The sequence below is a fragment of the Myiozetetes cayanensis genome, unplaced genomic scaffold, assembly GCF_022539395.1.
Source record: "Myiozetetes cayanensis isolate MyiCay16 unplaced genomic scaffold, myiCay2020 scf108, whole genome shotgun sequence".
In the NCBI taxonomy this organism is placed as follows: domain Eukaryota; kingdom Metazoa; phylum Chordata; class Aves; order Passeriformes; family Tyrannidae; genus Myiozetetes; species Myiozetetes cayanensis.
This window is the reverse complement of record NW_026086694.1, coordinates 62,974-80,214: the sequence shown is the minus strand read 5'-3', so window position 1 is coordinate 80,214 and position 17,241 is coordinate 62,974. Positions and strand designations below refer to the sequence as shown.

The following is a 17,241-nucleotide window of genomic DNA, read 5'->3' as shown; positions in this document are numbered from 1 at the left end:
CAAAACAATACATACCTGTTTTGCTTTGCAACCAAATTGTTCTAAAATAAATCCTATATATATATATATCTGCAAACACTGATAATCTAGTATCATTTTTCTTTAATTTACTCCAAGGGATTTAATAATAAATCAAAAGTTACTCCTGCCTGGTAGGGCCAGTCCATTTCCAAGTTGGCTTTGTAGAGAAAAGTGGGACCTGCTTACTGAATTTTTTTGCATGGCTTCCATCTCATTACTATCTCTGCCAATTCTTCAGTAATTGAGAGTTTCTCAGATCGTGTTTTATAGTCTTCTCAATGAGAAAAGAATACATTGTTGCAATAGTGAGGTGAAGTTTTGGGGGGTAAGCTGACCTCTATTAAATAAAATTTAAATTACTAATCTGATCATCATATCTGTGTGTGTTTCAGTACTAAGCATGAGTATTTGTCTCTTACCAAGTTGTAAATAAAACACCCTCAAAGACAAATGTTAGGCAACTGTAATGGACAAAATACAGAAACTTTGTGTTAAAAAGATCTTTCTTCGGTTAGAAGTGAAGGTTAGAGATCTGAAATAAGAATTGGTTTTACTTGAGCCTGGAATATTTATATATTTTAATCATTAGTGGGAGAGTCTTAAAAGTCTGGATATCAGTCTTAATAGCTGGGAAGGGTAAAGAAACTTAAAGGGCATTTAAGACTGCTTTGAGATTGGCCTTTTGATATTCTGTCCTCAAGAGCTTTATTTGGTAGCTAAACAATTACATTATGATGTTTGATGGATTCTACTCCCAGGTTTTTTTACTGGCATGGAAAATTTTGCAGACTTGGTCTTAATTACAATAAATACAAGTAATTACTTTGAGCACACCTTTTTTATAAAAAAAATTATTAGATCTCTTCAAATTTTTAGAGAAAATATTTGGTAGATTTTATCTAATGTCTAAAATAATTACATTAATTTAGCATTAGTGAGTATCAAGTTACATCATCAGATTTTCAATTGTCTTGCTATTTGTTTGACAAAAGCATAATTTTTTTCATTTGAAGTTTGAGAAATTCTATGAAAATATTGTGGCTATAATGAATTAAACACAGATTTACACTGTAAGAGTTAAATGTACATGTTAGGAGTTACATTACAAATAGAACCATATGAGGTACTTAATTTCATGCAGTTACTTCCAGTTGTGCAATTCACGATGTTAATTCACATCTAAATTACTTTTTAATTTCACTGTGGCATATCCAATGATTTGCTATGTTCTACTACTTAAAAACATCTGAAACTTGTGTCTAAAATCTGTTTATATCAGCTACTTATTTTAAGACTGACATATTCACTTTGAAAAAGTTCAAGTGAAAACACTGGAAAATGTTTGCAAGTACACTTTTTATTTTATGGTGGATGCTTTAGAATAATTGTAATTTCATAACAAAGATAGATAAATTACAGTACTTATTAGCATGTGTATTTTGAGAAGTTTCTGTATTTGAGGTTTATACAATCTATTTACTTCTAGTTGCTTGTAATTAAATTTTCAAGATTTCAGTGTCTCAGTTGCATAAGGTGCAATGGTGGGGGAAGGAAGTTTGACTACCTTACAGTATAGAATTGGGAACAGCCTTGTGGGGTTTTTTCCTCCTTTAATGTATGTATATATAAACTTGTGTATATTCCATCAAAATCATTACAGAAAGATAAGTAATAACCCCTCTATCACAGTGCAAAGATGCTAAACTGGCTTGTATCAGCAACAGTGTGGCCAGCAGGACCAGGGTGGTGATTGTTCCCCTGTACTTGGCACTGGTCAGGCCGAACCTCGAATCCTGGGTTCAGTTTTGGGCCCCTCACTCCAAGAAAGACATTGAGGTGCTGGAGTGTGTCCAGAGAAGGCCAACAAAGTCGGTGAAGGGTATGGAGCACAAGTCTGATGAGGAGTGACTGAGGGAACTGGGGTTGCTTAGTGTGGAGAAAAGGAGGCTGAGGGTGCACCTTATCACCCTCTACAACTACCTGGAAGGAGGTTGTAGCCAGGTGGGGGGCAGTTTCTTCTCCCAGGTAACAAGTAACAGGACAAGAGGAAATGGCCTCAAGTTGTACCAGGAAAGGTTTAGATTGGATATTAGGAAAAATTTCTTCATGGAAAGAGTGGTCAGGCATTGCAACAGGCTGTCCAGGGCAGAGGTGGATTCACCATCCCTGGAAGTGTTCAAAAAACATGTAGATGTGGCACTTGAGGTCATGGTTTAGTGATGGGCTTGGCAGTGCTGGGTTAACAGTAGGACTTGATGATCTTCAAGGTCTTTTCCAACCTTAACAATTCTATGGTTCTAATGGTTGCAATGACAACTGACTTACCTTGCCTCAACTTGCAACGAATCCTGATCTAGGATCCTACTAACTACTCCAATTTGTCGTTAATGGGAAATTTAGACCACTTTAAGAACCACAGCCTAAAGCATTGGCAAAAGTGCTTTTATTGAAATATGATGTTATAAAAGTGTGACAAAGTTTGATGGCAAGGTTTGCTCTATTACTGTACTGCACAAAGGATACAACAAAGTTACCACGACAAAATCTTAGTGCTCTATATTATAATGTTATAAGTGATATCAGTCACTTACCAAAGAACTGCACTTGGTAGGAGATCTCTTGATCTTGAGGAGCAACCTTGAGAGGCATCCCAGCTCAAGGGAAGATCACTACCGTGGAGCCAGATGCTTAACAGGGAGAGCTCAAAGAAGGCTCACTTAGACTGTCATATTTATGGAATAAAGTGGTTGGCTTGTAGTCAAATTGCATACAATGGGAAAGGTATGCATGAGACTCCTTGTACCCACAATTTTCTTTGTTCCTTGATAAATGAGTCTTGGAAAAATCACCTGCTACTCATGTGTTCATCGCATGATTGGTGTTCCAAGCTCATAAGCATTGATGCTCACTGGATCACTCTGCCCCTTTGTGGGTTTTCAGAGAACAGATTGGAACTAGATAAACTCTTGGCCTTTCTACAGCTCAGACTTTTATGTCCTTTGGAGCCTGTACCAAACTACTCCTAGTTCAGTTAAGGGGTTGAGTGCATCTGTCACATAACTATAATGGGAAATCATAATAATAAATTTATTTAGATAAGGCACTTTTAACCAGTGCTCTCAGTTTTTTTGTCCTGTGTAGCCTTAAAGATTTTTTAAAAAGTTTTTATCTTCTTTATTGCTATGTTTAAGATTCTGCACATAATTTTTAGCTGTCCAGATATTTGGCTATGAAGAGGAAACAGAAAAAACATGAATCTCAAAATTAGGGCTATAGTTATAGAATGATATAATCACAAAATGATTTGGGTTGGAAGGAACCTTAAAGCTCATCCAGTTTCAACCCTCCTGCCATGGGCAGGGACACCTTCCACTAAACCACTGCCCCCGCAGCTTCTCTGGGCAACCTGTTGCAGTGCCTCACCACCCTCACAGTAAAGAATTTCTTCCTAATATCCAATCTAAACCTACCCTCTTTTAGTTTAAAACCATTCCCCCTTGTCCTATCACTACATGCCCTTGCAAAAAGTTCCTCTCCAGCCTTCTTGTAGGCCTCCTTTAAGTACTGGAAGGCTGCTCTAAGGTCTCCCTGGAGCCTTCTCTTCTTCAGGTTTAACAGGCCCAACTCTCTCAGCCTATCTTCATAAGAAAGGTAATCCAGCCCTTTGATCATCTTCCTGGACCTCCCCTGGACTCGCTCCAACAGGTCTCCATCTTTCTTGTGTTGGGGGCCCCAGAGCTGGATGCAGTACACCAGTTGGGGTCTCACCAGAGCAGAGTAGAGGGGAAGAATCACCTCCCTCAACCTACTGGCCACACTTCTTTTCATAGAATCATAGAACTGTTAAGGTTGGAAATGACTTTTAAGATCATCAAGTCCAACTGTGGGTCTTAGACCTGGTCTTCTCCTACAGCTAGTGGTTCTTCATTTTTCCGATCCCTGCCCTTCACCTTCTGTACCTCAGGTGGTGTGGCTGGAGCACTTGTTTGTAAAGACCAAGGCAAAAAAGTTATTCAGTACCTCAGCCTTCTCCATGTCCTGGGTAACTAGTCTCCCACATACTTCCTGTCATGCTTTTACCTTTTTGATTTTTTTTACATAGCTCTTGTCCATTAAAAGAAGATAAGTTAAAAACCTTGCACTATATTATAGATGCAATTTAGAATGAGAAGAGGAAATAAATCAAAAAATTTTCATGTGGTTATAATAACATAGGAAATTAAATTGCATTTAGACAGAGTGCACTAGTATTTTAATTTTTCAGTATGAAAGAGTGAAAATATTTAATGATTCACTGTACATGTATGATTTTGCAGTGTTTGACCATTGGCAGAGAAATTGTGGTTTTCAGTTGCCACCTAAATTTTTATTTATATTATTTAGTATTTTCAGAATATATTAATAGTTGTTAAAATATCTTAGGGTTTAACCTTCATTTGAGATTAAATTTAACCTAATGTTTATCTTTGATTTTATTTCTTAAAGGCTCTATTGAATTTGAGGAATGTTACACATCCAATGCAGTTGAAGGTGAGTTGCTGTAGCATAGTTATTTACCTAAGAATCCTGTGTATAGGACCTGAACCTAAGGAGATAAGAATATTCACATTTTAATTTCTATATTCCAATAGGCCAAAAAGCTGTTTTTCTTTTGAGAAACAAACTTCTATGGAAATGAAACCTAAAATACTTTATGCAGGTAGGTTTAGATTAGCTATGAGTAAGTAATTCTTTACTGTGAGAATGGTCAGGTACTGAAACAGGTTGCCCAGGAAAGCTGTGGCTGCCCCATCCCTGGAAGTGTTCAAGGTCAGGTTGGATGGGGCTTGGTGCAACCTGGTCTAGTGGAAGGTGTCCCTGCCCATGGCAGTAGGGTTGAAACTAGATGATCTTTAAGGTCCCTTCCAACCCAAACCATTCTGGGATTCGATGATAAGCCTTTTGACTGAAGCAAAGGCAATACATGTTAAGAAACTGCTCTCACATTCCATTTGTCATTGTTTTGGTCTGGATAAAGCACAAAAAGGAACTAAATCCCAGGCTAGCATTTAAAAATAGTTTTGATGCTATTTCTGTCTCTTTTAAACTATAAGATATGGCTGAGTTTATAGCTACCTGATTTGTGAGAAGTTTTGAGTTATTTCACCCTGAAAATTTCTAAAAGTGAAGAGATTCCTTATGTGTTGTGTAATGTATTTCTGTAAATGGGAATACTGAGGTTTTTCTTAATTATGTGCTCAAATTGTCAGTTGTTAAATTATAGAAACAAAATTATTTCCACCATTTTGCCTAAAGTCTTGCTGTAGGTAGTATCTTACATCAAAATAAAACTATAGACTAGTTGGATCAGATGCTTGCACTTGGTCATTTTGTTTCAAGTTTGGCAGTCTACTTTGATTCAGCAAAAAATGGGGAGAGAATCAGACATGGCAATAAGTCTGATGGAATATTTAGATATATTTTAATTGTAGTGCATTAAATGGGTATGAAAGCAAACTTTTTTCTTTACTGAAGCTATATATATCCAGTGCTAAAACCAGGGAAGAAAAGACAAAGAGAAGGCATGGTTCTAGACTCAGAGGGAACCAGCATTATTGCTGGCTACAGCACTGGAAAATCATGAAGTCAGCATCAGCTGGGAAGCCAAGAGATGTTAGTTTTTACAGGACCAAGATGCTGATTTTTAGGAGAGACAAAGGCTTGCAGGTATCAGGAACATGGAGGGAAATAAGAACAGAGTATTGAACTGCAGTAGCTGAGTTCAGTTTCTGACCCAAGTGCATTGGCTATTCAGGATTGGCTGGATCAATAGCTCCCGTTGAGTTTCTGTGAGCAGAGTCCCTTTCCTCAAATCTGGCAGTGCACTCATCTTCTATAAGTGATAGTCTAGCATACCCAGTTTGGAGAGTTGGATGTAAAACAGAGATTACTTTTATAAAGGTTTATGTTTTTATGTTATTAATGTGTTGTGTGAACCTTTTTTTTTTATTTTATGAAGCTGATGCATTTTAACTTTGGTAGACAACTCAACCCCACACAGCTGCTTGCTGTCTCTCCTCCAGTGGGATTGGGGAGAGAATTGGAAGGGTAAAAGTGATAAAACTTGTGGGTTGAGATCAAGATAGTTTAATAGGGAAAGCAAAAGCCATGTGCTCAAGCAAAGCAAACCAAGGAATTAATTCACCACTTCCCATGGGCAGGAAGATATTCAGCCATCTCCAGGAAAGCAGGACCCCATCATGCATAACAGTGAGGAGACAAACACCATCACTCTGTACGTTCCCCCTACCTCCTCCTTCCGCCAGCTTTATTTACCAAGTATGATGTCATATGGTCTGAAATATCTCTTTGGTCAGTTGGGGTCAGCTGTCCCCACTGTGTCTCCTCCCATCTTCTTGTGCACTCCAGTCTACTCACTGGTGGGGTGGGGTGAGTAGCAGAAAAGGCCTTAACTCTGTGTCAGCACTGCTCAGCAATAATGAAAACATCCCTGTGTTATCAACATTGTTCTCAGCACTAATCCAAAACACAGCCCCATATAAGCTACTGTAAAGAAAATAACTGCTCCATCCCAAACTGGCACATTATGTTACTGAACAACATATTGGAATAATGTTCCCTTAGTTTATTCTTCTGTTCATTTAGTTTAGCTCCATACCTACCTCCACTGTTAGATTTTTGTATCACTTGTCATGGCAGCTTTTAAAAGGTATTGGCATTGGTATGCACCAGTGTCTGACATATTGACATATATACTAATTTCTTTGATCTTTAAATGAAAAGTGTTTGTTTCACAGGGATAAAACCACGAAAGAGGAAGCCTTTTGGTTTTTCAGGAATAATGAAAAAAGAAAAAGATATCGAGTCTATGTAAGTATATTCCCAGCTTGAAACCTTGTCTTATATGAAAACTAGCTGATGTGTAAAAAAAAAATGGGTTTATTACAGAAGTTTAGAGTAGTGCCATGAATATTAAAACATTGCAGCTATTTAAAAAGTTTCTAATTAAAATTTTAAGGAAATAATATAAATGTTTTCATAGTAATCTACTCATGTTTAATTCTTTCCTCTGCAGAGGTAAATAGTTCTTCCTTTTTCTACATTTGAACATTGTAGATAATGTGATTCTCATGTGTACTCCTAACAAAGTAGTAGCTCTGTATGTGGAAAAAGTATTGTATGTCTGTGTTTGCAGAATTGAAGCTTCATTTATTTGTTAGAAAAACTTGTGTACTGTATAGAAAGATAGAAAAAATGTTCACATTTTTTTCAGTAAATCATGTGCACATTGATTTCTGAAAGACCATCATTCTAACTCATGATTGATGTCCCACCATGATAAGTTGACACTGGGTGTCCACCAAAGCCACTCTGGCACTCCCCTCCTCACCTAGACTGGGGAGAGAAAATATAATGAAAGGTTCATGAGTTGACATAAGGACAGGGAGAGATCACTCACCAATTACCATCATGGGCAAAACAGGCTCAATTGGGGAAATTATTGAATTTATTACCAATCTAATCAGAGTAGGATAATGAATATAAACCAAATCTTAAAACACCTTCCCCTCACCCCTCCTTTCTTCCTGGGCTTAATTTCACTCCCTATTTTCTCTACTTGTTCCCCACAGCGGCACAGGGGGATGGAGAATGGGGGTTGTAGTCAGTTCATAGAATCATAGAATATCCTGAGTTGGAAGGGACCCACAAGGATCATTGAAGTCCAACTCCTGGTCCTGCACTGGAAAGCCCCAAGAATCACATAATGTGCTCGAGTTGTCCAAACACTTCTTGAACTCTTGCAAGCTTGGTGCTGTGACCACTTCCCTGGGGAGCCTGTTCCAGTGTCCAACCATCCTCTGAGTGAAGAACCTTTTCCTAATATCCAACCTAAATCTCCCTTGACACAGCTTCAGACCATTTCCTTAGGTCCTGTCACTGCTCACCACAGAAGATATCAGTGCCTGCCCCTCCACTTCTCCTCGTGAGGAAGTTGTAGACTGCAATGAAGTCTCCCCTCAGTCTCCTCCAGGCTGAATAGACCAAGTGATCTCAGCCACTTCTGATATGGCTTCCCCTCAAGGCCCATCACCATCTTCATTGCCCTCCTTTGAATACTCCCTAATAGCTTTATATCTTTCTTATATTGCGGTGACCAAAACTGCACACAGTATTCAAGGTGAGGCCTCATTAGTGCAGAGTAAAGCAGGACAATCATCTACCTCAACCGGCTCGCGATGCTTTGCCTGATGCACCCCAGGACACGCTTGGCCCCCCTGGCTGCCAGGGCACACTGCTGACTCATATTCAACTTGCTGTCAACCAAGACCCCCAGGTCCCTTTTTGTAGCACTGCTCTCTAGCCTCTCATTCCCCAGTCTGTCCTATATCCAGGGTTGCCCCATCCCAGGTGCAGAATTTGGCACTTTCCCTTGTTGAACTTCATATGGTTGTTGATTGCCCAGTTGTCTCAGGTTGGTTTCCAGCCAAGTGCCTGGACCACAGTAAAAAACCTTCCCCCTCCCTCTCCCTCTCTTCAGACAGACCAAAAAGACTATATAAAACGAAAAGAACCGAAACCAACCGAATTCCAAGTAATATATATTTATATATTTTTTGGAATTATATACACTTAAGATATTATTTACAGGGAACCCCCAAAAGGGAAAAAGAAAGGGAAAGGAAAAGGGAAAAGGGAAAAAGGGACAAAAACAGATACTTTCCTCAAGATAGCAGAGAACTGCATCAGCAACTGCCTGCACTATCTGCTTCTCAAGGCCAACCAGGTCCACTAGGCCTCACTCCTTCACCCGGGCAGAATGATAGCAGAAAACCTTTGCTTTCAGTCTACCAGAAGAAAAAGAGCAAGAACTTCCTCTCCCTTCTTCTTTATACCCTTACTTACATAAAAATCGTATTGAATACTGGGAAAATGGCCTTGGTTCCTTGGTTACAACCTGGTTACCAAGGAAGGCCTAGACTCCAAACCACTACACTAGTCCTCTCATTTTTCAAGGTCTCTCTGCAGAACCTCTCTGCTTTCAAGGGAGTGATCAGCTCCTCCCAATTTAGTCATCATCATTATGGTTAGGCTTTGCAAATGAAGATTTGGAAAGGACTCTACACACGCTTGCTGCAAGCGACCTGATGGCTAAAAAGGTCAGTGCGAGATAGACAAGTCCGGTTGCAGAAGGCACAGCGGAAAGTCTCCTTAGGTGGTATCTGCAAGACACATTTTTTTTCCGTGTTGTCTTTTCTCCTCAAGAATAATTCTGCATGTGTTCTCAAAAGCAGCAGCAGCGTTATAGATAGTGTGTCTCCATGTTTCCCAATTGGAGGCCAGAGTAGACCAATGGTGATGATCAATATGGCCAAGGCTGAGGGATTGTTTCAGGGAGTCCTTGTATCTCCTCTTTGGGGCTCCTCTCTTGTGGCAGTCAGTGGCAAGTTCCCCACAGAGCACAATCTTAGGGAGGTGGTAGTCCTGCATCCTGGAGGCGTGCCCTGCCCAGCGCAGCTGTGTTCTCAGTAGCATGGCCTCAATGCTCGTGACTGCTGCCTGTTCAAGGACAGACGTTGGTCACATAATCCATCCAGTGTATGTTTAGGATTGTACGGAGGCAGCGCTGATGGAAGTGTTCTAAGAGACGCAAGTGGTGGTGATAAATGACCCATGATTCAGACCCATATAAAAGAGTAGACAGTACAATGGCTCTGTAAACACTGATCTTTGTACTTTTCTTCATGTGTTTATTATACCAAACTGTTTTATGGAGTTTACTGAAAGCTCTCTATGCCTTTGCTAGCCTGTTGTCTATTTCTTCCTCAATCTTACCTTCCGAGGAGATGATACTTCCCAGGTAATTAAATTACTGGACTGATTTGAGCTCTGATTCGCCAATGATGATATCGGGATGATGGAAGACTTCCTGAGGTGCAGGTTGGTAAAAAACTTCTGTTTTCTTCAAGTTGACTTCCAGCCCAAAAAGCTCAGCAGTCTCTGCAAAGTAGGATATTAAATGCTGCAGAGCTACTTCTGTGTGGGCGACAAGGGCGGCATCATCAGTGTAAAGCAGCTCACGGACAAGATGATTTAAGGTCTTAGTGTGGACCTTCAGTCACCTTAGGTTGAAAAGGCTTCCATCGGTACAATATCAGGTGTAGATACTGTTTTCTTCATTTAGGTCTGCCGTGGCCCTTTGGAGCATCATGCTGAAAAAGATTGCGAATAGAGTTGGTGCAAGAACACATCCTTGCTTCACATCATTGGTTATTGGAAAGGGCTCAGAAAGTGCATCGCCATATCTGACTTGGCCACATTGATCCTCATGAAGCAAAATGATCATTTTGAGGAACTTGGGGGGACATCCTAAATGTTCCAAAATCTGCCACAGACCTTTTCTGCTCACAGTATCAAAAACTTTTGCAAAATCAACAAAAGTTACATAGAGTCCTTTGTTCTGTTCCCTACACTTCTCTTACAGTTGTCTGAGAACAAATACCATATCTGTGGTACTCCTATTGGCTCTGAAACCACATTGGCTTTCAGGTAGAACTTCTTCTGCTATAGCAGGTATTAATCTGTTCAAAAGAATTCTTGCGAGGATTTTACCAGCAATGGAGAGCAAAGTAATACCTCAGTAATTTGAACAGTCTGATTTATCTCCTTTCTTCTTGTACAAGGTGATGATGACTACATCAGGAAGATCTGATGGTAATTTGCCTCGTTCCCAACAGCGCACCACGAACTCGTGAAATTTAGCATGGAGTGCTTAGCCACCATGCTTCCAGACTTCAGGTGGAATTCCATCAACCCCAGCTGCCTTGCCAATTTTCACCTGCTGTATGGCTTTAAGAGTTTCTCCCATATTGGGGGTAGTATCCAATTCAGTTTTCACTGATTGTTGTGAAATGTACTGGATTGCTGAGCCTTTAACTACATGGTTGGTACTGAAGAGAGTCTGAAAGTGTTCAGACCATCGATTCAAAATGGAAACTTTATCTGTGAGAAGCATTTGACCATCTGCACTGATTAAAGAGCTTTGAACCTGGTGTATAGGACCGTAGGCTGTTTTCAGAGCCTCATAGAATCCCCTGTAGTCACCTGTATCTGCACATAATTGGATTTTTTCCACTAGATTGGTCCACCACTTGTTCTGGATGTCTCAGAGTTTCTGTTGGAGCTTACTGCACGCAAGACGAAAGGCTGCTTTTCTTACATAGCAAGATGGTTGAGCAAGGTGTGCTTGGTGAGCAGTTCTCTTCTTTCTCAACAATTCCTGGATCTCATGATTGTTTTCATCAAACCAGTCCTTGTTTTTCTTGAAGGAGAACCCTAGGGATTCTTCAGAGGACTGCAGGATGCTATTTTTAATAAGTTGCCAAAGTGTTTCAGGAGAAAGATCTGTGGAATGAACTTCGAGTCTGGATTGAAGATTTGCCTGGACACTGTCTCTCACTGTAGCTGTTTGAAGGTTGTTAACTTGAAGTCTCCTCCTTGGAATGCCACCCCTTTTAGGTGTGAACTTAAGGTGGAAGTTAAGTTTACAATGCACAAGTCGATGATCTGTTTGGCATTCTGCACTAGGCATCACGCGAGTGTGACGACCATCACGAACATTTCTCTGTCGCACCAAGACATAGTCAATGAGGTGCCAATGCTTGGATCAAGGATGCATCCAGGTTGTCTTCAAACTATATTTCTGCTGAAAGATAGTGTTGGTGATGGTGAGATGCTCTAGCAGAAGGCGACCATTCTCATTGCAGTTCTCAACACCCTGCTTGCCTAGTACTCCTTTCCAGGTTTCAGGGTTCTTTCCTACTCTGGCTTGAAATCACCAAGGATAATGATCTTATCATCTGCAGGAATTTTTTGGATAAGGCGGTGTAGAATTTATCTTTTTCGTCAGGGTCAGCTTGGAGGGTTGGGGCAGATATACTAAAGCGAACAACATGTTGCTTGTTGTGTAGTGGGAGGCATAAGGAGATAATACCATTGGAATGACCTGTCGGCAAGTTTTAAAGTTTAGAGGCAATAGAGTTTTTGATCATGAAGTCAACTCCTGAGAGATGCCTTTCAGAACTGGGTTTACCTGACCAGTAGAGTGTATAACCGGCACCATGTTCTCTAAGGCTGCCTTCCTCATGGAGACAAACTTCACTGAGAGCAGCAATGTCGATGTTGAGTTGTGACAGTTGGTGGGCAATCAGAGCAGTGCGACGTTCAGGACTTCCACTATCTGCAGTACCAAGCATGGTTCTGATGTTCCAGCATGCGAGTGTCAATTTGGACGCACCTTTGAAGGCAAGTGTATGCCTTTGACTCTTAATCTTTATTCGACCCGTTGGACACAGTTAACCAACTGGGTAAAGGGTGGAGATGAGCTTTGGTTAGGCCACCTTTTCTAGGCCCCTCTCCATGTGGAGCAAGCAGTGGTCTCCTTGAAAAAGGATGCTTGGTCATTCAGGATGCTGCCAAACGAGGCTGTCATCTCCGGGGTCAGTCTCAGGTGACCAATGTCCTGAACCACCTGCATGCAGGGTTAGTACTACAGCTTCCAGTACACCTTTATCACCTGCTGTTTCGTCCCTTGCCTGTCGCTGCAGGGCTTTACAAGTGTGGGTATAACCTTTGAGCCTGTGCAGTGGATTTTTTAGGTGAGGCTCAGAATGCACAGAACTGGTCCCACCCTTTACTCCTGGGGTTCATCTACTAGGGCCTAGCAAGCTTGGATGGTGACAGCCAGGTCCTCAGGATGTAGGTTTAATTAGAGTATCCTTCTCTTGGATGGATGGCCTTACAGGGCTAAGCAATCTCCATCTGCCTGGGTTTGAAATTAGAGTTGTCCTTCTCCTAGAATGACTGCTGGAAGGCTAGTGAGCCCATCCTGCCCATGGACACATTTTATCTGACCCTTCAGTGTTGGCCTGTCTGGTTTGGGAGACCCTACCAGAGGCAAATACCACCACCAGCACAGCTCGCAACCTCATAAGGGCATACAGGCTTCTCCCCCACTAAAATGATTTGGACAAGCCCCTCTCCCTACTTTTCCCCCACAGCTTTCTACACTCTAACCCAGGGACATTTCCTTGCCCTAAACACCCTTCCAAGATGCTATAATTCCAAAACAAACCCTTCCTGGGCAGAAGTCGCAGGCAAGCCAAACCCATCAGATCCCACCCTCACTGCAACAATGCCGGAACAGAAGCAATCCCAATATACCCCTGGGCTGGGCAGGCACACATGTAAGGGGTCCCTGCATCCACCTGGGGCTCGGGCACCTCCAACAGTCCCAGCCCAACCTAAAACCCCCCAACCCCCAGAAAAACCCACTCCCCACCCTAACCTTACCCTCCCCCCCACCATGTCACCACAGGCCCCCCCTTGCACTTCCCACCCACGGCCCTCCAAATGGGACTGCCCCATCCACCCTCCAGCAGGTCCAGGAATCCCACAGGCCCACCCAGCCCCCTCACAGCTCCTGCCTAGCCCAACCCAGCCTGGCCCGTCCCGGCGACCTGGCGACTATCCTCTACGGCAGGTGGCCATCCGCCATCTGCTTGCCCCTTTCTGCCTCGCCGACTCAAGGTAGAAGTGGTGCTGGTGCACGTGAACTCCATGGCGGTGGCTCCTCCAGGACAGCGGCTGCACAGACTGGAGTGGCAGCATCTCCTATGCATGCAGCATGGCGAAGGGCCGCGGGAGCGGGTCCCTACCTAGCTGCAGGAGTGCAGTGGCTGCCTGCCCACCCACCATCTCCCAATTTAGTATCATCAACAAATTTACTTAGTATACCTTTGAGTCCTGCATCCAAGTCATTTATGAAGATGTTGAAGAGAACAGGCCCTAAAATGGAGCCCTGAAGAACCCTACTAGTGACCAGTTGGCCTGATGACACCCCATTTACTATAACCTGCCTGACCTGTGAGTCAGTTGCTCACCTACCACATGATGCGTTTATCCAGCTCTGTGGTTTGACATTTTGTCCAGAAGGATCCTGTGAGAGGCAGTATCAAAAGCTTAACTGAAATCCCAAAAGATTACATCAACTGGTTTGCCTTGATCAACTAGATGGGTTACCTTGTTATAGAAGGAAATCAGGTTTGATAAGTGGGACTTTCCTCTCATGAAGCCATGCTGGCTGTGACCGATGATGGTGTTATTTTTCAGGTGCTTTTCAGTAGCTCCCAGAACAATCTTCTCCATAATTTTACCACGCACTGAAGTGAGACTGACAGGCCTGTAGTTTCCAGGGTCCTCCTTCTTGCCCTTCCTGAAAAGCAGGATGTTAGCCAGCTTCCAGTCCACTCGGACCTTTCTAGATCCCAAGACAGTTCAGAAATCTTTGAGAGAGGTCTCATGATGACATCAGCTAGCTCTTTGGGTAGCCTGGGATGAATATCACCAGGTTACATAGACTTATAGAGATCCAACTGGAGCAGCAGATCCTGCACAAGTTCAGGGTCAGCTGGGAGTTGATCATTCTTGCAGTCATGGTCCTCCAACTCAGGGCACTGGGACCCCCAGAGCCTATCATCCATGTTGAAGACAGAAGCAGAGAAAGCATTAAACCTCTTTGCCTTGTCTCTGTTCCTGTTTGTGAGGTGACCATCCTCATCCTGTAATGGGTCAATGTTATTTCTGCACTGCCTTTTGCTATTAACGTATTTTAAAACCCCTCTTTTTATTGTCCCCCACAGTACTGACCAGCTTCAACTCCAATTGAGCTTTGGCAGCACAAATTTTCTCCCTACAGTGGCAAGCAGCATCCCAATATTCCTCCCATATCACCTGACCTTGCTTCCACTGGGCATGCACTTTCTTTTTTTTGCCTTAGCTCCAGAAGAAGATCCCTCTTCAGCCAAGCAGGCCTTCTACCTTACCTGCTTGACTTCTGACATTTTGGAATTGATGCTTCTGTGCGCCCTTAGGAGGCAGTGCTCAACATTGATGGATCCCAGCACATTTAAAAGCAGTTTCCGAGGGGACCTTAATTACTAATTCTCTGAGCAGCCTGAAGTCAGCTCTCACTTTTGTGGTCCCTGCGGCCAAGACGTCAACCAGTCATCACTTCACTCATGAGATCCACTCTGTTAACAAGCAACAAATCAAGGAGGGCACCATTCCTAGTCAGCTCCCTTAGTACCTCTCCCATGAAGTTTTCATCCAGGTATTTTAGGAATCTTCTGGACCTGTTTGTACCAGCTATGTGATATTCCCAGTTAACATCTGGCAAGTTGAAGTGTCCCATAAGGGCAAGGGCGGTTGATTCAGAGGTGTCCCTTGGTCCTCAAAGAATACTTCTTCAGAGTCATTATCCTGGTTGGGAGATCTATAGTAGACTCACATGATGACATCTGCATTATTTATTTGTGCCTTAATCCTTACCCAGAGGCTCTCAACTGTGCCATTGCCAACTGCAAACTCCATACATTCCAGTCCCTCCATTACATACAATACCACCTCGCCTGCCCATCCCTCCTGCAGAGCCTGTAACTGTCCATCATGGCATACCAGTCACAGGACTCATTCCACCAGGTTTCGCTTATGCCAATGATGCCATATCTCAGGGACTGGGCCAAGGCTTTGAGCTCCTCTTGCTTGTTCCTCATGCTGTGCGCATTGGTACAGAAACATTTCAAGTGTGGTTCATTGTAGCCAACACCTCATGGAGCAGATTGAAGGATCTTGCTGGCACTCAGTCCCTCAAATTTTGGCATGCCATCCCATTGCTGATCACTGGCAAGCCTGGTTTTGTCCCTTTTCCCCTTTCAATCTTGTTTAAAGTTCTATCAATGAGCCCTGCTAGCTCCTGTGTCAGTAGACCTGGTATTCTATAGACTATCCCATGGTCAAAAATCCCAACATCTTTCAAATAACACCAGCCTTGGAGCCACATGTTGATCTGATGGCTCGACCTCTTCCTTTTGATATTCTTCCCTGCTACTGGAAGGATTTAGGAAAAGCTGCCTATACTCCTCATCCTTTGTCCCAAGACCCTGAAATCCCTTTTGATTGGACTTCTCTTTGTTATCTCATCACTGCCAACATGAAGAACCAATAGTGGATAATAATCAGAGGGCTGTACTACAACTAGGGAGTTTTCTAGTAGTGTCCCTTACCCAAGCCCCTGGGAGGCAGCAGACTTCCCTGTGAGTTGGGTCTGGTCTGCATATCGGGCCCTCTGCTCCCCTCAGAAGGAAGTCACCTATGATAACTACTCTTCTTTTTTTCTGAACAGATGAGGTGATGATGCAGGAGGTAGGCTGTCTTGTCCCAGGTGGCCCCTCTATCCCAGAAGGACATTCATCCACTTCATCAGTTGACTGTCCTTCTAGTTCCAGGGCCTCATACCTGTTGTAAAAGGTGCCAGTCCTACTTGTCATCTCAAGTTTTCAGAAACAGGAGGAGCTGTCATCTGTGTACAGGCACTGACCAGCTTCCAAGCCTTCATGTTCAACAGACCTTTAAATTACTGCTTGACAGGGTTCTGAGCCTACCTGCATCTCCACTGCAAGGGGAGGTTGAGACTCCTGAGACTGTAGCATCTCTGAGAATACCATACTGATTTGTCTCTCATTCTTGTAAATGTTGCACAGACTGTTCACTTCCTTCTGTAGTTCCTTCACCCAGAGACACAACTTATAAAAAATAACACACCTTCTCCTCACAGAGATGCATCAGGCACTTCCAGCAACCTGAGACCTGGAGAGCTGAATCTACCATCAGAAGGTCTGTCTGGGTGGAAGCCTCTGACATGGCTGGTGCAGTGACTTCTGCAGCTACAGGGGAATGAGCCCTGTGATGTGTCAAAACCATATCTGAGGGAGTGTATGCAAGTAAGATTGGGAATGAAAAGACCTCATTGTGCCCTTCTTCACCAACTACTGGGTCTGTTCACTGCCTCTGCTAGTTGCTCCCAGATGGTTGGACAGGAGACCTACCTGCTTGCTCTGCCTGCGCAAAGTGCCACACAAACTGCTGTCACATGCCCTGTTCATAGAACTGGTTACTTGCACTAACTACGTGCTCCTTATGAGAGAGTGGGAACAACCACTGGTTGTCACTGCTGTGACTGCCACCTAACAGTCACTGCTGGCTCCACCCATGCTGAATCAGCTGCTCTAGGGCAAGCTGTCAACTCCACATGGGTATTGGTGCTCTCTTGCAGTTCCCCTGGCTCTAGAAATATGCCCTGCTCACTTCAATCCCCTGCGCTAC

The 17,241-nt window shown here is 42.9% G+C and overlaps 1 protein-coding gene across 3 annotated transcripts in view; it reads left to right on the top strand.

The window, feature by feature from the left end:
- Positions 1 to 17,241, top strand: part of LOC126635116 (F-BAR domain only protein 2-like) — a 106,408-nt gene that overhangs the window by 41,582 nt on the left and 47,585 nt on the right. Inside the window, exons 4-5 of one of the 3 annotated variants that reach the window (XM_050306054.1) lie at positions 4,507 to 4,551; positions 6,819 to 6,891. In XM_050306054.1, the coding sequence (XP_050162011.1) occupies positions 4,507 to 4,551; positions 6,819 to 6,891 (118 nt within the window). Of the gene's footprint in view, positions 1 to 4,506; positions 4,552 to 4,657; positions 4,721 to 6,818; positions 6,892 to 17,241 lie in introns of those variants that run through there. The other 2 variants (XM_050306056.1, XM_050306055.1) reach the window with 2 other exon arrangements.